The sequence below is a fragment of the Rutilus rutilus genome (assembly GCF_951802725.1).
Source record: "Rutilus rutilus genome assembly, chromosome: 2".
NCBI classification, from domain to species: domain Eukaryota; kingdom Metazoa; phylum Chordata; class Actinopteri; order Cypriniformes; family Leuciscidae; genus Rutilus; species Rutilus rutilus.
The window spans coordinates 41,665,148-41,688,447 of record NC_140210.1 but is presented as its reverse complement, the minus strand read 5'-3'; the positions used below and the strand labels follow the sequence as shown (position 1 = coordinate 41,688,447).

Sequence of the window (23,300 nt, the reverse complement as noted above, 5' to 3'; positions counted from 1 at the left end):
CACACTGAGTCCAAAATTCGTGTCCGATATTTCCGCACGTAAAAAAAAAAAAAACCTCACATTAAAAAATAAATAACCTCATGTTATGTCAATCCCGCTTACACACTGCCTCCGAACCTTTAGTCCGTCATAAAAATATTCGGATCGGGTTCGATTTTCTGCGTTTTTCGCATTCGTAACAAGAATTTGAATGGTGTTTTGACAATTCAGAGCCACCGAATGACGAATTAGTGTGTAATGTTGCTGTTTGAGCATAAACAACATCTGCAAAGTTAATACTCAAAGTTCAAAGCAAAGGAAGATATTTGCTTTTAAAGAAAAGGAATACAACAAACGGCTGGTTGGGACTACACAACCTTCCTCCCGGGTTAGTGACATCACTAACCCTAGAATTTACATAAACCCCGCCCCCGGGAACACGCAGTCCATGTTGAGAAGAGGAAAAGTTGTTGTATAAGAGTACATTTGTGAGTCAGCTCAAACTTTAGCATCCATCTTTTCACATGCAATAGAAAGTCAATAGAAACTAACCATTCAGAGACGTCCTGTTGCATTCTACATGTTGTCACTTCTTGAGTCTCTCCATCTTTGTCTGACTCCGTTTTAACATTAAAGGCAGAACAGTTTCTGTCATTTTAGTGTGTCTGCGTGAGGTAATAGCAGCTGCTAACACACACAGGAGCTCTTGAAACCCCGCCCTCTGCAGCAGCTCATTTGCATTTAAAGGGCCAGGCACAATACGGTGCGTTTTTGCAAACCCTCAAAAAGTGTCAACTTTAACTTGCTATATAAAAATATCTGTGGGGTATTTTGCGCTAAAACTTCACACACACACTCTGGGGACATCATAGATATATTTTACATCTTGTGAAAAGGGCATTTTACCACCCCTTTAACAACTAATAAACCCAACATACAACACAGGGATTCACTTGTTCAACAAAATACGCAACACACTCACACAACACTAGCTTGCAGAGCAGCAGTCAATTTACTAATGCAATCAGGTCTGCAGCTCAGCAGCGGGACAATTAAAGCTGACTACTTTATCACCTGTTACATTTCTCATCTTCATACAGTGTGTCTCCAGAGCTCCCTCTCTCATCATTCATCTGCTGTAAAGAGCAGCATGACTGGTGACTAACAGATGTTGTGTTTAGGTGCAGGTGTGCTGTTGTCCCAACAAGACTGTGCAGTTTCTGCTCCCCTAGTATAGTGTCACCAAATAGAGTCACAAAAACAATGACATGCTTTAAAACTAGGCAATAGGATGTGGGTACTAGAGCAGATACTGGTGTGCACGCAGAGAAGGAAAGGAAGAATAGATGAGTGTGAAGATGAATGGGTAAAGGAGAGGTTTAGAGGTGAATGGGATAAATATAGACTCTGATGGCAGTGGCTCCTGTCTCTGCTTAAAGGAGGACAAAAAGGACTGTTAAACAGGATGACCGAACGGATGTCCTGGTTTTACAAGGTGGGTCCCAGTGTCCCGACAATTCATTAAAAATCTAAATATGGCCCCGTTTCAGATGTTAGACTCACTGACTTCAAATTAAATATCTGCAATGTCCTCTAGCTATAGTATCTGGTATTATTTTTTCTTTCTCAGCTGGATGACATTGCAGAGGAGAAAAGATACACCTGTGTTCAAATTAGGGATTTGCAATTTTTAAATAAAATAATATAAAATTGTGAGATCTAAACTGGGAATTGTGAGAAAAAAAATGTGAATTGTGAGTCATAAACTGGGAATTTTGAGTTAGAAACTGGGAATTGGGAATTATAAATTGGGAATTGTGAGATATAAACTGGGAATTGAGAGTAATAAACTGGGAATTGTGAATTATAAACTGGGAATAGCGAGAAAATGGTCAGAATTGTGAGTTATAAACCAGGAACTGAGAGTTACAAACTGGGAATTGTAAGAAAAAAGTCAGAATTGTGGGTTATAAACTGGGAATTGGGGAATTTAAATGTTTTCATTCTCAGCTGGATGACATTGCAGAGGAGAAAAGATACACCTGTGTTCTAATTAGGGATTTGCAATTTTTACATAAAATAATATAAAATTGTGAGATCTAAACTGGGAATTGTGAGAAAAAAATGTGAATTGTGAGTCATAAACTGGGAATTGTGAATTATAAACTGGGAATTGAGAGTAATAAACTGGGAATTGAGAGTAATAAACTGGGAATTGTTGGGAATAGCGAGAAAATGGTCAGAATTGTGAGTTATAAACCAGGAACTGAGAGTTACAAACTGGGAATTGTAAGAAAAAAGTCAGAATTGTGGGTTATAAACTGGGAATTGGGGAATTTAAATGTTTTCATTCTCAGCTGGATGACATTGCAGAGGAGAAAAGATACACCTGTGTTCAAATCAGGGATTTGCAATTTTTAAAAAAGTCCATTCAATTTAGTCTAAATAAAATAATATAAAATTGTGAGAAAAAAATGTGAATTGTGAGTTATAAACTGGGAATTTTGAGTTATAAACTGGGAATTGCAAATTATAAACTGGGAATTGTGAGATATAAACTGGGAATTGAGAGTAATAAACTGGGAATTGTGAATTATAAACTGGGAATAGCGAGAAAATGGTCAGAATTGTGAGTTATAAACCAGGAACTGAGAGTTACAAACTGGGAATTGTAAGAAAAAAGTCAGAATTGTGGGTTATAAACTGGGAATTGGGGAATTTAAATGTTTTCATTCTCAGCTGGATGACATTGCAGAGGAGAAAAGATACACCTGTGTTCTAATTAGGGATTTGCAATTTTTACATAAAATAATATAAAATTGTGAGATCTAAACTGGGAATTGTGAGAAAAAAATGTGAATTGTGAGTTATAAACTGGGAATTGTGAATTATAAACTGGGAATTGAGAGTAATAAACTGGGAATTGAGAGTAATAAACTGGGAATTGTGAATTATAAACTGGGAATAGCGAGAAAATGGTCAGAATTGTGAGTTATAAACCAGGAACTGAGAGTTACAAACTGGGAATTGTAAGAAAAAAGTCAGAATTGTGGGTTATAAACTGGGAATTGCAAGTTATAAACTGGGAATTGGGGAATTTAAATGTTTTCATTCTCAGCTGGATGGCATTGCAGACAAGAAAAGATATCCCTGAATTCAAATTAAGTATATATATATAATAAATGCTGTGCTTGGAAAGATCAGCAGAATGGGGTTAAAGTTTACACTTTCGGCACCATGTTACAACAACCGGGGTCCCTGATACTTCTCTCTACAGAGTTCAGAGCTTTGGCCAATGTTGCATTGAGTGAGAGCGTTTGAAGACCGGCCTGTGATGTGCGAGTGAACGCTGAAACTTTGATTAGCTGGTCAAGTGTGTTTGATCAGTCAGTGAAATCTCTAGGAGAGAGTTTGCCTTATTCTAAAATGCTGTGATCTTCTAAAGTCTAAAGTGCAATCTTTAAACCTCAGGCAACTTGGCAGTAATGTCAGGTTCACATAAAAGTTTAATTCCTAACAGTATTGGCGCATTGAGCAGTTTCACTGGATTTAGGTAATACGATTAATTAAATCCAGCATGTGGGCTGTATTTATTATATAACGACTATCAGATAGATTAAATTTAAGGACAAAATTTAAAAGTCAGTTCAATAGATAACTCTCTGCACAGATTGAATTGAAATATAGTCGCCCCTAATGCTGCATGACCTCAAAGACAATGCTCGTGTCTGAGCTCAACTGAACTACGTGATGAAATGGTCTGAAACAAAGCTGATGTTGATGAACCTGATTGTGTTGATTATGTTCATTTGATTGAATACATCAATTTCTTTATACTAGCAATTTAATCTCTTGATGACAGAACAATTATTGTTTGTGGACAGTAATGACAATTAAGTCAGAATTGCGAGTTATAAACTGTGAATTGAATGTTTTAAACTGGGAATTGCGAGTTATAAACTGTGAATTGAATGTTTTAAACTGGGAATTGCGAGTTATAAACTGTGAATTTAATGTTTTAAACTGGGAATTGCGAGTTATAAACTGGGAATTGCAAGTTATAAACTGGGAATAGCAAGATATATACTGGGAATATAAAGTTATATACTGGGAATTGTGATTTATAAACTGGGAATAGCGAGTTATAAACTGGGAATTGTGGGTTATAAACTACGAATTGCAAGTTATAAACTGGGAATTGGGAGAATAAATGTCAGAATTGTGAAATATAAATTGGGAATTGTGAAATATAAATTGGGAATTGAACGTTTTAAACTGGGAATTGCGAGTTATAAACTGGGAATAGCGAGTTATAAACTGGGAATTGTGGGTTATAAACTACAAATTGCGAGTTATAAACTGGGAATTGGGAGAATAAATGTCAGAATTGTGAAATATAAATTGGGAATTGAATGTTTTAAACTGGGAATTGCGAGTTATAAACTGGGAATTGCAAGTTATAAACTGGGAATAGCAAGATATATACTGGGAATAGAAAGTTATATACTGGGAATTGTGATTTATAAACTGGGAATAGCGAGTTATAAACTGGGAATTGTGGGTTATAAACTACGAATTGCGAGTTATAAACTGGGAATTGGGAGAATAAATGTCAGAATTGTGAAATATAAATTGGGAATTGAACGTTTTAAACTGGGAATTGCGAGTTATAAACTGGGAATTGCAAGTTATAAACTGGGAATTGTGGGTTATAAACTACGAATTGCGAGTTATAAACTGGGAATTGCGAGTTATAAACTGGGAATAGCATGATATATACTGGGAATTGTGATTTATAAACTGGGAATAGCGAGTTATAAACTGGGAATTGTGGGTTATAAACTACAAATTGTGAGTTATAAACTGGGAATTGGGAGAATAAATGTCAGAATTGTGAAATATAAATTGGGAATTTAACGTTTTAAACTGGGAATTGCGAGTTATAAACTGGGAATTGCAAGTTATAAACTGGGAATTGTGGGTTATAAACTACGAATTGCGAGTTATAAACTGGGAATTGCGAGTTATAAAATGGAATAGTGAGTTAAAAACTGGGAATAGAAAGTTATAAATTGGGAATAGCGAGTTATAAACTGGAAATAACGAGTTATAAACTGGGAATTGAACGTTTTAAACTGGGAGTTGCGAGTTAGAAACTGGGAATAGCAAATTATATCCTGGGAATAGAAAGTTATATACTGGGAATTGTGAGTTATAAACTGGGAATAGCGAGTTATAAACTGGGAATTGCAAGTTATAAATGGAATAGTGAGTTAAAAACTGGGAATAGAAAGTTATAAATTGGGAATAGCGAGTTATAAACTGGAAATAACGAGTTACAAACTGGGAATTGTGGGTTATAAACTTAGAATTGCAAGTTATTATTGGGAATTGCAAGTTATCAACTAAGAATTGCGAGTTATTAACTGGGAATTGGGAGTTATAAACTGGGAATTATAAAGTGAGTTATAAAGTGAGAATTGTGAGAAAAACGTCAGAATTGTTAGTTATAAACTAAAATTAAGTTAGAATTGTCACAATTACCTTTTTTCAAGTTAAGTTTTTATTTAGTAGCAGAAACGAGCTTCCATACAAATCAGTGGCTGTCATGCTGGGAATCTCTTTATGAATGAATGTTCAGGATCGTCCTCAAATGTTCAGTCTGTCATCTAACTGATTCCTGAACTCTCCCGCATCACAGGATCAACATTGACTCAAACTATAATCTGACAGATTATCTGAAAGTCGCCGTCGCCAACAAACAAGATCACGCCACAATCAACCTGTATTCCTCCATTCATCCGCTCGCACATCATCCTTTAATATTTCCTGCTGTGCTTTCATTTCCTGAGATCTGCGCTTGCTTCCAAACGCTGGGAGCTGTGTAATCTCAGGCCTTGAGGAATCGTGTGCAGAATGATACATCAACGTTCTGTGATCTCAAGAGAACTCTGAATCCTCTCAGACAGCGGTTCTGCCACATGAAAGTTTTGGTTTTGTCTATAATTTTCATTTTTATACAAGACTCGACTGTTTCACAGCTTTATATTTCAATAGTCCTAGTTAGAGAAAAACATTACTGTGTGAGGCAAGGCATAGACAAAATAATTATATTAATATACTCCATTTACTAATGACTCTTGTTACAAAGCTTTATGGCATATGTAAAGCACTGGGTAAGGGATAATCAAGACATAGCTGTGCATTAAACAATTTTAATGCACGACATGCATGGAAGCAAAGAACAACCCAACGTGAAAGTCTGTATCTCTGTATCTGATTCAAAGCGGGCAGAATGCTAGACCTGACCTTCCCATCACATATCACTCCACAATCATCAATAACAGCTTAAACTTGTCAGTGCTGGCAAATAACCATGGTATAAGCAGGATAATCCATGGCTAGCTGTGCTTTAAACGATTTCAATGGTCGATTTGAGTGGTTCTTTGCCTTAATGTCATCCTGATATGCACAGCTTTGTGTGTGTGTGTGTGTGTGTGTGTGTGTGTGTGTGTGTGTGTGTGTGTGTGTGTGTGTGTGTGTGTGTGTGTGTGTGTGTGTGTGTGTGTGTATATATATATTTAGAGTTTTCTGAACAGAAAATGTTTTCGTCCTTGAAGAATCTCTGTTCCAAACTCGTTTTCTTTCTTGTTCCGCCTTTGAAATCGGCTGAGTCTAAGTTAAAATGCTCTGTAATGACTAACTTGGAAAGTGAAGTGCAGGATGAAGAGAGAGCAGGTGTTTTAGAGAGGAGCTCAGTTAACACACTCCAGCGTCCTCAAATATAGGCCAAGACATCTCCTCGGGCTCTACACTTCTCGTTCTCCCTCTCATTCATATTCCCTCTCCATCTGTGTTCTTCCATAAAAGCATTTGTGGCTCAGAGCAGCCCGTCCCAAATGACAGAGGAACAGAAAGTACTAAACTCAGAGAGACAGCGACGAAATATTAAAAACACACACTTTCCTGAGACATTATCTAAACACAAGCATAAGCACAAATGCATCTAGCAACGCAAATTTCATTTCATGCACAATCCCAAGCACTTTATTATTAGTGACTTTCCCAAGGTGTGATATCAAATGCACAAACAGGGACAATTTTAAGTCCATTTCACACTTTCAAACAAAACAACAAAAAACTTGACAACATAAAACAAAACAAAAAACTAAATAAAATAAAAACCAAACTAAAAAATAATAATAATAATAAATAAATAAATAAATAAATAATAAAAAAAAAACATAAAAATGTAATAATAAAAATAAAAATATATATGAATGAATAAATAGATTAAAATAAATTAAAAAACAAAAACTACAAAAATATTTAGGATTTATATACCTCAATAAAAAATGTGTGTATGCTATAAATTCATTTCATCAGAACATTAATGATGAAATATGATCCAGAATGATACAGTTACACGCAGTTAAACCTTGACACCTTCGGTCAGGTCAACGGTTGCCATAACAGTTCACAGAAAATGAGCAAATCTTATAAACATGAATAATAACACATCAGGTTCAGTGGGGATTTTTGGGGTGAACTACTTAAATATCAAGTAAATCTATCTTTTTGCAGTGCAGAACAAAATAATTGAACTTTAACTATTCATAAGCCCTCTCTCGCTCACACACACACACACACACACCCATAATCTGAGCTCAACAGCGTCAGTGCAGACAGAATGGAGCGCCATGGGGGACAGACAGAGATGAAGAGAGAAAGAGAGAGAGAAAGACCGAGAAAGAGACAGTCTGTTATTAAGGCGCACTGTGAACACACACACACACGCATGTTCAAAGCCACTTTAATCTCTTCTCTGCCACACACAACATCACACAAAAACACAAATAGACACACACGCAACAGCCACAACAGCATATGTACAAAAACATAAACACACATATTATAAACTGCTCATGCGCTCATGTCAGCTCAACCAAAAGCATGTGTGTATGTGCATATGCACAGTTTACCAGGAGTTCAGCTACATAAACTAGTGCTTAATCAATATGAGATTTCAGATACCAAAAATACAATATAGAACAAAGTAGCTGAAGGCCAATATAATAACTGCTAGGCCAATAAACTGTATCAGAGAGACTGATTAAATATGTCGATAATGTACAATTTTGAGATTATTAGCACCGGTCAATATATCTGTGTCAATCGGATGATTAATAGATGTGCTTAAAATGTAATTGATCCCTTTTATTATATATATATATATATGGATTTTATATAATATATTATGGAATTTATATATAGCCTATATTTATATATATTTATATATGGAAAAAATATTGAACATTTACAGCACATAATATATATATATATATCTTACTGACCCCAAACTATCTATCTATCTATCATTTACATTAAGAACAATATTTTCATAAAATTATACAAATATATTGCCATTTTGTCATTTTTGTGACTGAGAAACATGATGCTGCTCATGTTCAAGAAAAACTAAGTTAATGATAAACATTATTTTACATGGCATAAAATAATATGTGTGCTGTAAATGTTCAATATTTTTTCCACCATTGGCAGGTGTGGCAAAAAGTCAATTTTGGATCTGGTTGTTGGCCAGTGCCGATAATCTCAAAATGGCAATATAACGAATAACCAATTAATCACCCTGATCAATCTATCAGTCTCTCGCTACCTAAACAGAGTGTTGATGAGTTCACGCATGCAAACACACTTGCAAAACACAAGCTGTCACCCCTCCACGCAACCGCCGAGAGACGATGACATCAGTGTAAACAATCACAGCGCATCACCATCGTCACCAAAAATAACAAAATCACCATCATCATCATCATCATTATCATCAGATGAACAATAATCAAACCAAACACAAGCAGCACATACTGATGAGTCATTATTGCAAGAGCAAGCCAAATAATCCTCTCTCTCTCTCTTTCATTTACCTCTTGGTTCGGCGGAACATGTTGCTGGCCAGGACGGCCGGTTGGCAGGCGCACACGCGGAGATGAGAGTGACAGCGGCAGCCGAGTGTGTCAACACACACTTAAACAACAGTCACATAAAGCAGTCACCGACTACACCATGACACATCTCGTCCTCCCTCACACACGCTCCGGGTTCATCTGAGTGTGTGTGGCTGAGTGATGGAGAGCCGGAGAAGATACAGAGAGAGAGAGAGAGAGAGAGGGAGGGAAGGTGGCTCTCAAGGGTACTGTGTGCCAAGCCAGGAAGTAAAGGCAGTGAGAGAGAGAGAGAGAGAGAGAGGGAGGGAGGGAGGAATCATAGGAGGGCTGTCAGCATGTGTGTGTGGCCATTAAAAGCCTATCAGAGCTCAGGGCTCCGGGCTGTGCCAGTGCTAATGGAAATATGAATGACACATGGGAGGGATAAAAATGAAACAGAGAACAATATTATGTTGAAATTGTTCATAAAATAGACCACCAAGGTTATTTGGAGCCTTAAACATGGACGCTAAAAACAGATTGGTCAAATTTATTGTAGCACAAGCTTCAACAATATTGCTTTTTTTTTTTTTTTTAGCTTTTTGATGATATTAAATATATATCTTACTATATAAATATATACCTTGATATTTTTCAAAGAATCCATAATTTTGACCAAACACTCTAGACTGTCACTCTTTTGACTTTTGATATATATATGTATGTATGTATATATGGTTAAAATTATGTTTTGTGTCTATATATATATATATATATATATATATATATATACACACATTTTTACTAGTAAAATATAAATATATGTCAAAAATATTTTCAACAATACATAATTAGCAGCAATCTTCATTTAGCTTTTTAATTAAACATTTTAATATAGGAAAAAAATCCACAAAAAGATGAAGATGAATGAATATTTTTGAGAAATAATGCAAAATGAATTTTAATGACCTCATTGGAACCGTCTCAATTGATTCATGCAGATGAACCAAACTCTCCAATTCTAATGTAATTTGCATTAAGTTGAAATCAGACACATGGGAAGGGTGGAAAGAAGAGAGAAAGAAGAGGGTTTTTTGGGGGGAGCTTGCTACGCTTGTACTTGGAGGCTGACACCTGATTGGTCGATTTGATTGTGATGTCACTTCAGAGCTCCGCCCATCTCTCTCTGTATGCCAGGGTATAAGAGCACTGACATCATCTCTATGCCCAGAAGATAACTCACCACAATAAACCTGGTCTGAACCTTCAAATCGCGTCATGTCACAGTCGGGAGGGTCTGTTGGGACTGGGGAGGCCAGACCACACACACACACACTTAGCAGCATACAGGCCCAGACAGACATTAAAAGGTGCTCATTTCAATAATAAATGATCTGGATGGTGGAAAGAGAGATTAAATATAGATGAGAGACAGACGCAGATGAGCTTTTAGAAGTTACTGGGTCAAATTCATAGAGGGGAAAATATGACCTGGAATAATGGATGGAAGGAAGACGTGTGTGACCTGCCCAGTCTGACAATGGAAAGATCTATCTATCTATCTATCTATCTATCTATCTATCTATCTATCATTTGTTCCATCCATCCATTGTTCTACCAATATCTTTCGTTAATTTGTTCCATCCATGATCCATTCATCCATCCATCCATCCATCCATTGTTTATCTATCTTTCATTCATTACATCTATCCATTTTTCTAACATTCCTTTCCATCCATCCATCCATCCATAGTTCTTTCCATCCACCCATCCTTCATTCCATCATCTATTATAATTTGCTGCATCCATCCATCCATTGTTTATCTATCTTTCATTCATTCATTCCATCCATCCATTTTTCTATCGTTCTTTCCATCCATCCATCCATCCAACCATCTTTCCATTGTTCGTTCGATCCATTCATCCAACCATCATTTGTTCAATCCATTGTTTGTTCGTTCCATCCATTTATCCATCCATCCATCCATCGTTCGTTCCATCCATCATTTGTTCCATCCATCCATCCATCGTTCGTTCCATCCATCCATCCATCGTTCGTTCCATCCATCCATCCATCCATCCATCGTTCGTTCCATCCATCCATCCATCCATCGTTCGTTCCATCCATCATTTGTTCCATCCATCCATCCATCCATTGTTCGTTCCATCCATCCATCCATCGTTTGTTCCATCCATCATTTGTTCCATCCATCCATCCATTGCTCGTTCCATCCATCCATCCATCCATCCATCCATCGTTCGTTCCATCCATCCATCCATCCATCGTTCGTTCCATCCATCATTTGTTCCATCCATCCATCCATCCATTGTTCGTTCCATCCATCCATCCATCGTTTGTTCCATCCATCATTTGTTCCATCCATCCATCCATTGCTCGTTCCATCCATCCATCCATCCATCGTTCGTTCCATCCATCATTTGTTCCATCCATCCATCCATCGTTCGTTCCATCCATCCATCCATCGTTCGTTCCATCCATCATTTGTTCCATCCATCCATCCATCCATCCATTGTTCATTCCATCCATCCATCCATCGTTCGTTCCATCCATCATTTGTTCCATCCATCCATCCATCGTTCGTTCCATCCATCCATACATCCATCGTTCGTTCCATCCATCATTTGTTCCATCCATCCATCCATCCATTGTTCGTTCCATCCATCCATCCATCTATCATTTGTTCCATCCATTCATCCATCCATCAAATATTATTAAAATAATAAAATACAGTAAAAAAATAAAATAAATCTAGGCAGGTTTTCCACTAAACATTTTACTATTTTACTCTAAATGAAAACACAAAAAGAAATATTTAACAACAATATTAAACATGCATATAGCGATTCATTCAACAGCTGAAATTGCTCACACTTTTAATCTAAATATGAAAATTAATCTGAAATTGCTCCTCAAATCTCTCAAAATAAAATTAGTCTCATTAAAAACATCCATAGATATAACCAAGGCCATGGAAACCATTGCTAGAGTGACTGTGTAGTTTTGTGGATATGAGACAGTCTGAAAGTCATGCCGGTCCAGACAGTGATAAGCTCATATCCTGCAGCCAGCGCGGTTCAGCAGTCCTGGAAATGTCATATTGATCGTCTGCTGATTAATCTACTGTATCAGCCCAATTAAACAGCGTGACCTGTACTGAGCACAAAAGACCCTTCCGTTATTAGCTGCCATAAGAAACTACAAAAGCCCTTCCACATCTCCCAAGAGAGCTCTATTCATACACACAAATTCAGGTATTGTGTGTGTAAGTCCGTGGAGAGGCTCTTTAGCAGTTATGTTAATGCTATTACTACCATTACTAACAACAGCCATTCTGATCTGATCAGCATACAAAAAGCCCAAACTCTCACAGTAGCTAATGAAACCCACACAGTCACACACTCTCTAACACCAAATCTGTGAAACTGAGGTGTTGTGATTCTATATATAGGCAATAAACAGACAGATAACACACACAAGTGTTCAGTATAGACAGGCAGAGACACACACACACACACAGGGAGTCTCTCATGCCAGATACAGTTCAGCACCAAGGCCAGCGCCTCATTCTCTATCTGCAAGGCTCAGACTCCACAGCACTGGCTCTCGAGGGTTTTGAGTCATGACTGGATTTTACATTGGACAGCAACACAGTGCATATCATTCAAAAGTTAAAGGCACACTATGCAGTTTCAGTTTTTCTCAAACAGCGCCCCCTAGAGTCGCTGTGGAGTACTTGTATTTAATGTTACTGTCGTAAATACCACTCAACACAGCCGTCTCTGAACTCTTCCGACCGCGCTTTCTTCGTTGACTCTGCCATGATTCACGTCTGAAATGCGTGCTAGTGTCTTCCATAGAGGCTGCTTCATATGTTGTTGATGTATGTGACGTCGTGCCGTAGAGCAAGTCGTGATTCTCACGAGATTTGTCGGGGCGCCACCTCTCAAACTTGCAATAGCTGGTTTTGCTGCTTTGCTATCAGGATAATTCGCCCTACTACGAGTTCGTTTACCATCAAAATGACTTCGAAGCTGTTATATTAAGGTAAAAATCTTGCATTGTGTGCCTTTAACAAAATGTCCATCAGATAAAAACTTTGTCCTTAAAATAAATGATCAACTCTTGAATATGAAAGTTTCATGTTCTTGGAAGCCAATAATTCACCTAAAAAAACACACCGTGGTTGCCAAAAACCATGGATACTCATGTGCAAGTTGCATATTTAATTTAGTGTGTGTTGTATTTTCTTGCACAGTACCTTCTCATGGCTTTTAATTATGATTGCATCTTTGACATTATGCCAAAATACCATATGGTGTTTGGATGCATGGAGATTGAAGTCAACAACAAAAGATGTGGGAAGCGTTTTCTCCTGTCTTTTAAAAGTTGATAAGACTATTAATTTTGCTATCCTAACAATGCACAGTTTATGGTTGGTTGCAATTTATTATTTGCATGTAGCATTTTTCCCCTCCTGTCTGCTAAACTATTAGAACAGACACATTTTGGGACCAGCTCTAGTACTCCAGCATAACTGCACTGCTGCAGCCCCGCAGTACTTCAGAACTCTATCTTAAACACTGGTGCATTGATGCCCTCATATGCTATATCACTTCAAGCCTGTACTGCATTACTGAACCCCATACTGTTGCACTCAGCAGTACTGCACTTCAGTATTACTGCATTATGTCTCTCCATCACTGCATCACTGCACAAGTGTATCACTGTATGCCTGCATCGCCGCACTAAAGTTTTAAAGCATCCTTGCATTAAAGCATTAGTGTATCGCTGCGTTCCTGCATTGCTTGACTGATGTATTGCTGCAGCCTCGGGTTTGAGCCTCCTTTGAGGACAGCAAGCCAAGTTAGTTTACCATTAACTATTAAGACTGGATGGGCAGGCGAACCAATGAAAGTGATATTGTGTCCCTGCATTACTCTGCTGTGTTCCTGCATTTGTGCACTAGTGCATTGTTGTTTTCCTGCATTACAGCACTGATGTATCGCTGCATTACTGCACTAGTGCATTGTTGCTTTCCAGCATTGCTGCATGAAGTAAGCATCTGTAACGGACGTTGCATCTGTAATTGCATCTGTAACGGACGTAGGCCAGTAAGAGCTGAGCGTGTGTAAACCTCACTCACCGGGCCTCTATCGCTAGCGGCTGTCGGAGCGAGTCGAGAAGCACCGGTTGCATGTGGTGCCGTGACCCGGATGGGAGTGAGGTTTAGGGGGATGAGTGTAATGGACGTAGGCCAGTAAGAGCTGTGCGTGTAATCCTCAATCAACTGGCTTCAGTCGCTAGCGGCTGCGGTCTTTAGCACCCTTGTTAGTGCACGCACCTGCCACGCCGGAGACCCCGGTTCGAATCACCCTTGGAGCGGGTCGAGTAGGACCGGTTGCATTTGGTGCCGTGACCCGGATGGGAGTGAGGTTTAGGGGGGTGAGTGTAATGGACGTAGGCCAGTAAGAGCTGTGCGTGTAATCCTCAATCAACTGGCTTCAGTCGCTAGCGGCTGCGGTCTTTAGCGCCATTGTTAGTGCACGCACCTCCCACGCCGGAGACCCCGGGTCGAATCACCCTTGGAGTGGGTCGAGTAGGACCGGTTATATTTGGTGCCGTGACCCGGGTGTATTACTGTATGTATTACTTCCTGAACTACTATATTATGTGCAGCTACACTATTGCAGCATGATATTACTGTGACCCTGCATTATCTATTCAGATGTGGTAGGTTTCCAACTTTCGTCTGTAAATCTTTCATTCAGCACATCAAGTAATTTCAATGTTGACAGGTGTAGCGAAAAATGGACACAAATCTGGGGTTGTTTGTTTAGGATTGGGTTTGAGAAAAGTGCTTTTACTCAGTACCACATTATGCTAGGTCCCAGCAAAAAAAAAAAAATCCAGACAACATTTGGACAAATAAATGCGGAATCAAATCAAGTAAAGCAGATTTGCTACACTCACCCACTGCTCTTCCTGGGCAGGGGAAGATCCTTCTGGAAGAGAGAGAGAGAGAGAAATGATAGACTGAGTGATTATATTACCCAGTGTAAAATGATACCATCAATAACTGCTCAATACCAGTTTGCTTTAGGACATAAATATCTTGATGAAACCAAACTGGAATAATCTCATGCCAGCTGACATTCATTATGACCCATAATGCTCTTCAGATCTCTGAGAGGGAGGACAGCACTTAGGGGAGAACAATCCCAAAACATTAATGGCCAATTACACAAACAAGGTCACTGGAGAGAGAGAGAGAGATAGAGAGAGAGAGAGAGAGAGAGAGAGAGAGAGAGAGAGAGAGAGAATACATGTCAGAGCGGGAAAGAGGCCATGCTGGTGCACGTGATGGTACACTAAGGGCTTCTGTCGGGGGGAAATGACTTCACCCACTGTGACTCACTTTGATGACATCGTGTGTGACAAGGGCTTCCCTGCCAGCATGACTGGCGCCACTGAGCAACTAATGGAGGATTAACTGGACAAATAGTCTGTGGCCGGTGTGTGTGTTTATATGTGTGTGGCCTGCGTTCTACACTTTAAAAAAAATACTTACATTTTTTCGAATTCATAATAATCAAACAAAACATGTTACTTTTCTATTTACTGAAAAAATGACGGATGGACGAACAGCCTGATTAACACTGAATTGACATACTTTTCAGTTAAGAATTTATATAGTCTGAACCTGTATAGTGAGGATAGATAGATAGATAGATAGATAGATAGATAGATAGATAGATAGATAGATAGATAGATAGATTGATAGATAGATAGATAGATAGATAGATAGATAGACAGTTAGATAGATAGATAGATAGATAGATAGACAGTTAGAAAGATAGATAGATAGATAGATAGATAGATAGATAGATAGATAGATAGATAGATAGATAGATAGATAGATAGATAGATAGATAATCTAGACAGACAAAAAGAGATAGATAGATAGACAGACAGACAGATAGATAGAATCTAGACAGACAGAAAGACAGATAGATAGATAGATAGATAGATAGATAGACAGACAGACAGATAGACAGATAGATAGCACTGATCACACTCATGTCACACTAAAGGAAGAGTCTCCATTGCTACTTCACAGAATATTAATCCATCCAACTGAAGCAAAGAGTGAGAAAAACACGAGTGAAGAGCCAGAGGAAACAGAAAGATGAACCGAAAGGATGTCGCAGTTGACAAATGAGACAATGAGGGGAAGCAGTATTAGAGAGCAGATCAATTCATTACATTAGGAAAAAAAGACTGAACCCTTCAAAAGACTCTGTGGATGGATGTATTATTTGAAACAGCTTATATTTTTATTTTAGCTAGATTTTTTACATTTTTTGAAGGAAATGCTGTGCAAAACTCACATAGGTGGTTTCTTAATGGCCCAAGGTCCACGTTTTAAATTTTTTATACTTCTGAACAGAATCAGATAAGATAACACTGATCTGGTCTGTTTTGACGGCTGAGGATCACAGGTATGAACCCTAAGTGAGGAACACCAGAGAGGGTTAATACTTCAGGTCAGGGATTTCAGCAAACCTCTAACCCTACGAGCTAAAAAAACAAAACAAGGAAAACCACTCAAAACTGAGCTCCGATTTCCACTCCGAGACTGTGTGTGACTTTTATCTCGTACATAAAATGTCTTTCTGCTTATCGACTGTCTGCACTCCACGGGGAGCAAGAGAGCAAGAAAAAGAAGCTGCTATTTTCTCCACATCAGCACTTCATTTACATTTTCATATTTCCGTTCTCCTCTTTGAACTCGCAACTGTGAGAGGAAAACCGTTCTCTTAATGTATTCGTTAGAACGTCGTTTTCTGCACTTTGTTCGGATGTTTAGGTCAAAGGTCAAAGATTTTATGATGCAACAGCATATCCCAACACTGCTGTGCTGTCTTGCTACACTCAAGTATGTACTTGTACTGTAGGTACATAAATTGGGATGCAGCCACCTTCTCAAGCCTGTGTTTCTACTTTTCTCTCATTCCCAATGGAGTAGCCATTAGCTGAAACAATATAAGACGCGGAAAGTAGCATATCCACTGCATGCACTTGACATAGTGGCAAAAGACGATATTGACAAACACTGGGCTCATTAAGTCTGCGATCTTCCAGACCGGTGATGAATAACATTCAGCCTACAGCTGAGACTAATGAAATAGACTGGGCTCAACGCCCAGAGGAGAGAAAGCCCCCTCGTTCCAACAGGAGATAAAACGAGGGATGGAAAAGAGGAATGACGGTAATAACGCAGCCGCCACACTGCAAGACCAGGCTGTCAATCATAGAGCGGCTACAGACAGGCTGAAATTACTCCACAAATATACACCGCTGAGAATTTACTGAATCATCCAGGATTCAATGTTTTAGCAGCCAGAATATAATACAAAAAACATATATTATTACATACAAGATATAAGTTGAGATTCTCAAATCAATATTTTTTGCTTAATTTTTTAAATAATGATCCATATAGATAATTCGATGTAATCCCTCATACTGTACTAGGTTAAGATTACCATGATGCTGTTTTATCATGCATAATCATGCAAGTATGATTTATTTTAGTGAATCAGTTTAAACTGTAGATGAATTGATTCAAAACTCTAATGGAACAATTCATTTGAATCATAATTAAAAAATGTAGTGTGTTTTGGTAAAAGAAAGTTTGGGGTCAACCATTTTTTTAAATAAAATAATACTTTAACTCATCATGGATGCATTTATCACTGTTTCCACAAAAAAATATTAAGCAGCACAACTACTTTTAACATTAATAATAATAAGAAATGCATATTAAACACCAAATCATCATATTAGAGTGATTTCTGAAGGATCATGTGATGCTGAAGACTGGAGTAATGATGCTGAAAATTCAGCTTTGATCACAGGAATAAATTACATTTTAAAATAGGCCTATATTACAATAGAAAAGGGTTATTAAATAGTATTAAATCACGATATTACCTTTTTTCTGTATTTCTAATGAAATAAATGCACCCTTGGTGAGCAGAAGAGACTTTATTTATGAAAAAATAACTTTAGAACGATAGTGTAAATTAGTGCATATAAAAAGAACTAATACAATAGTAAAATATTAAAATATACTTATTTTCATTTAGTGGAAAAACAGTATGGAATTATGCATGTATTGTTTTAATTACCATATTATACTTTTGCATTTACATATACACAGAATATTATCAAAAGGCTAAAAAATTGCTTATTTTTTGCCATATACCCATCACTTCTTTACACATATACTCTCTATCATATTTATTCTTCAATGCCATAAGCTGTTAACCTGCCATTAACTGCCTAATGGGGCTTAAAAGAGCAGATTGTGCCTGTCCCAGGAAAACCATACCCTCCCTATCCAGTGTAGGGCCTCTGATAGCCTGGACTTGAATGTGTGTTGTTGAGAAGAAGTGTGTTTGTGTCTCTGTAAGCATTTCCCGTAAGCCTATGCCTCAGTAAGCATTTATAAGAATCAAAGTGGTCGCTAGTGAAATCTATGCATCCTGTATGTACACACACACACACACACACACAGATCCATGCAGTATCCTAACTGACTGTGGGTTTTGCATCGCTTTGATGCTCCTTCACACAATAAAGCTGCATCCAATCATTAAGCTTCCTTGAATTCCTGAGAGGTCAATTCCCAAGTGGACAGATTTCTCAGAAGTGCTCCCTGAAACAAAGCTTTAAGTTGGTCAAAACTCCCTGGCATCCCTGAAAGCAACCACTAATTTGTGGTCTACATTTAATCACCCATAATGCTTTGCAGGCTAAAAGCCATTCCAACTTCGCATCTCCAAAATCCAGATGGCATTTTGTCAGAAAACAGAGCTGCAAACCTGGATATGTGTCTCCCGGGGTGTAGATCCTATATATGAATTATGTTTTTTTTTCATTAACCTTAAAGGGGACTCTTTTTTTCTTTTCTTTTTACATATATTATTTTTCCCTGAGGTACACTTATAATTTAATTATATTTTGAACCAAAAACAGACATAATATGGTTTTAACAGCCCTATCCTTCAAATACAACCTCTTTACAAAGCCTTATTTACATTACAGATTATAAAATTATATCTCAAGCCACTCATATCTAAAGTTAATATACATTAGAGTGTCTGGTGCTACTCAAAGCCAAAAACTACTTACGATTTATATTTAAGATTGTTTCCTTCATTTTACCTATGATTAGTTCTTATGGTGTTTAGATTCTAGTCATATTACCTTACAGTGACTGAACACGCCAGGTGTCTGAACACATAAGATGTTCATTGTAGCAAAATTTGCGGAAGAAGCCAATAGACACCATATTCACAGTTTAGTTTCAATACTAACACTTTTTTCTCTAAGGAGGAAGTTTTGAGGTTTGAAAGTTAGAGAATTAATACCGTTTTTAACGATTCAATGAACTCTTTTATCACCAAAAAATCAAAGGAACGTTTTATTCCTCATTGAAATGACTAATTTCATTTTACAAGTAATAAGTATAGACATTTTGCACTGAAATGCATCACAGTGCTTGGCATATAATGAAAAAGTGACATAAATTACTGTAAATGTGAGCAGCTAATACTGATGTCCAGCACTTTAAACTAAAGCATAAACACTGAGTTCTCTTATTTTCCAGTAAAGGAACTGAAAATTGGTGCCGTTTTTGCGAAATCTCCAGCGGTCTGGGGTGGAGTGCAGCGGCGCTCTGAAACCCAGATCAGCTGGAGCTTGAAAATGGCTTGTTTATTTTCAGCAGTGAAAGAGGGGAAGTGAAAGTAATACGCACACTTTTTGTTTTGACTTCATAGAACAGCAGATGGTTTCCGTGCTGTACCAACAATAATACGACAGCTCAAAACCTCTTTTATGCTTTTTTTTTCCAGTTATGTTGCTCTGGGCAAGAACCGGAGACATGAAAACAATAACTCCCAAACCACAAAGCAAATATGAACTCCTGTGAGTACGCTGGAACCTAGTGAGCAACTTACAATGAAAACAAATCTAATCCTGTTACGGTTTAGATAGCACTTTACACTTTACATTCTGTTGGGCAAAGAAATCAGTGTTAAGTGTTAAGAAATCATACTGTGAAAACTAGATTAATATGAAGTCACAGTGGCCAGTGATTACCCGATTTTATTTTTAATCAAAGTTCAGGGATCTCTTTACGATGAACAAACTTGGCTATCTTTAAGTGCGCCAAAAAGTGAACTAAATAAACGAAAAATAATCTACTTCAATTAGCATTCACACTGTCCCTGGCCTTGAAAATGGATTCATGTCTTTTTGGTGCACTTCATTTTATTTCTTGGATATAACTCATATGCACAAAATATATGATACCTTTAAAGAGATAGTCTTCATTTTCTCACCCTCAAGTCATTCCAAACCTGTTAAGACTTTTGTTCATCTTCAGAACATAAATGAAGATCTTTTAATGAAATCTGAGAGATTTCTGTCCCTCCATTGACAGTCTACGCAACTACCACTTAGACGCTTCATACAGAGATCGTAAAATTAGTCATCATTTTCTGAAGGGACACAATCTCTGTATATGATGAACAGAAGCCTTTAATTTAGGCTTTAATTCACATATAAACCTTCATCAACGCACACATCCGACACGGTAAATGGAAGCTCAAGCATGCTTGCTTGATGTGCGAGAACCAATGAGCTTCATTCTCTTGTGACGCAGCACGTTTGAGCTTCCTCAAGAACCAATGAGGTTCATTCTCTTGTGACGCAGCACGTTTGAGCTTCCTGAAGAACCAATGAGGTTCATTCTCGTGTTACGCAGCACGTTTGAGCTTCCTCAAGAACCAATGAGCTTCATTCTCTTGTGACGCAGCACGTTTGAGCTTCCTGAAGAACCAATGAGGTTCATTCTCGTGTTACGCAGCACGTTTGAGCTTCCTCAAGAACCAATGAGCTTCATTCTCTTGTGACGCAGCACGTTTGAGCTTCCTGAAGAACCAATGAGGTTCATTCTCGTGTTACACAGCACGTTTGAGCTTCCTCAAGAACCAATGAGGTTCATTCTCTTGTGACGCAGCACGTTTGAGCTTCCTGAAGAACCAATGAGGTTCATTCTCGTGTTACGCAGCACGTTTGAGCTTCCTCAAGAACCAATGAGGTTCATTCTCTTGTGACGCAGCACGTTTGAGCTTCCTGAAGAACCAATGAGCTTCATTCTCTTGTGACGCAGCACGTTTGAGCTTCCTGAAGAACCAATGAGGTTCATTCTCGTGTTACGCAGCACGTTTGAGCTTCCTCAAGAACCAATGAGCTTCATTCTCTTGTGACGCAGCACGTTTGAGCTTCCTGAAGAACCAATGAGGTTCATTCTCATGTTACGCAGCACGTTTGAGCTTCCTCAAGAACCAATGAGCTTCATTCTCTTGTGACGCAGCACGTTTGAGCTTCCTGAAGAACCAATGAGGTTCATTCTCGTGTTACGCAGCACGTTTGAGCTTCCTCAAGAACCAATGAGGTTCATTCTCTTGTGACGCAGCACGTTTGAGCTTCCTCAAGAACCAATGAGGTTTGTTCTCGTGCTTCAAGCTTGTTCAGTTGAGCTTTTCTTTATGTTTGCTGATAAATGTTCATACATGAATACAAATTCAAACTGTTCATCATAAGAAGCGATCGTGTCTCTTCAGAAAATTTGACCCGACCATTCAATTCATATGGATTAGTTTTATTTTAGATTATCTTAACTTTTTAAAAGCATCAAAGTGGTAGTTGCGTAGCTATCAATGGAAGGACAGAAAGCTCAGATGTCATTAAAAAAAATCTTCATTTGTGTTCTGATGATCTTGAAAGTCTTCCGGTTTGGAACGACATATGGGTATGATGACAATTTTCATTTTTGGGTGAACTAACCCTTTAAGGTGTTTTTGTTTGTTTTCTTGTCTTTCGGAGCTTGAAAGATCCAGTCCCCATTCATTGGAATGGCACTGAAAACAAATTTTCAACCGTTTTGCTAACTTCTGCCATTTTGCTAATTTAAGCAAACGAAGACACATCAGCCAACCCGATATCCGCAAACCCCAACGCGCTAAATAATTGACATAGAGAGGGAGTTTCAGATTGGTTCCAGTCAAACAGCTGGGATTTCTCAGTCATGACAGGCAGTAGAGATATCGTATATGGGATGTAAAACATAAATGGCTTGCAACAGCTTTAATGTGATCCAGTTTTTGAATAACAAAACATCTCACCTGCATCCTCCGCCGGCGGATGATACCGGAGTCATCCATGGCATCGCTCATCGTGTCTGTCTGACTAAAGCCCTTCACATCCAAGTCCACGTGGTGACAGACGCCTACAGCTGATGTTCAGAAGTTTTCCTCCGTTTGCATTTCCCCCCTCAGGTTGAGAAGATCATGGGCGTTGCAAAGCGATGCGCGAGACACATCAACAACAAACACACAGCTGATGGAAAGTACATCAGTTAACGTTAACTGTTAAAGAATAAACCGGAAATCGTTTTATAATTGATTAAAACGCTCCGATCTCGGGTCAAAGTGCCTGGTTTTTACAGTCAGAAACGAGTAAAATATTCATCTTGAGTGCTCTAGATCTTCACTTTTTCTGTCCGCGCGGGCACGACCGAGGCGCGTCCTTTCGGAGAGATCGAGGTCCTCTTTGGACATCTGGAGCACTAATGGACCACGGTCTGTCCCCCAGAGGACATCGCCATCAGATCATATTCGCTGGCTGACAGCTGGGTCAGTAATGCCATCATTTATGTGAAATGCATCCTGCTCTGATTGTTGCCGTGAGATTCTTTCTAAAACGAAGTATGGCAATCATATCTTCCTGTGGTACACTGATGAGTGCACGTGAAATCTGCACTGGATACCGCCTCTGCTGATAGATCCAAATACACACTGTGTATGTGGAGAATGCGCGTGTGTAATAATGAATCTTCTCTCACTGCCAAGGAGAAGCATACGTTAACCCTTTGAGCTCTGAGCTGATGTAGGTGGCGCCCAGCAGAAGTCAATCTTGCGAAATAATTGCAGAGCGAATTGACTCTTACTATATAATGGTATATAATGTATTGATTAAAGGGATACTCCACTTTAAAATGAAAATTCTGTCATCATATACTCACCCTCATGTTGTTTCAATCCTTTATGAATTTCTTTCTTCTGCTGAACAGAAAGGAAGATATTTAGAAGAATGTCAGTAACCGGACAGTTTCTGGTCTCATTGACTTCCATAGTATATTTTTTTCCTACTATGGAAATCAATGAGACCAGAAACTGTCTGGTTACTGACATTCTTCTAAATATCTTCCTTTCTGTTCA

General features: G+C 38.3%; 1 protein-coding gene across 2 annotated transcripts in view; it reads right to left on the bottom strand.

Annotated features, from left to right (window-relative positions):
- The window catches only part of mast1a (microtubule associated serine/threonine kinase 1a), a 64,367-nt gene extending 41,479 nt beyond the window's left edge, over positions 1–22,888 (bottom strand). For both annotated transcript variants that reach the window (XM_084399874.1, XM_084399875.1), the window contains exons 1-2: positions 22,206–22,888; positions 14,917–14,948 (exon numbers count right to left, since the gene is read on the bottom strand). In XM_084399874.1, the coding sequence (XP_084256000.1) occupies positions 14,917–14,948; positions 22,206–22,256 (83 nt within the window). In that variant the 5' untranslated portion in view covers positions 22,257–22,888. The remainder of the gene's footprint in view (positions 1–14,916; positions 14,949–22,205) is intronic.
- Between the last annotated feature and the right edge of the window lie 412 nt (positions 22,889–23,300).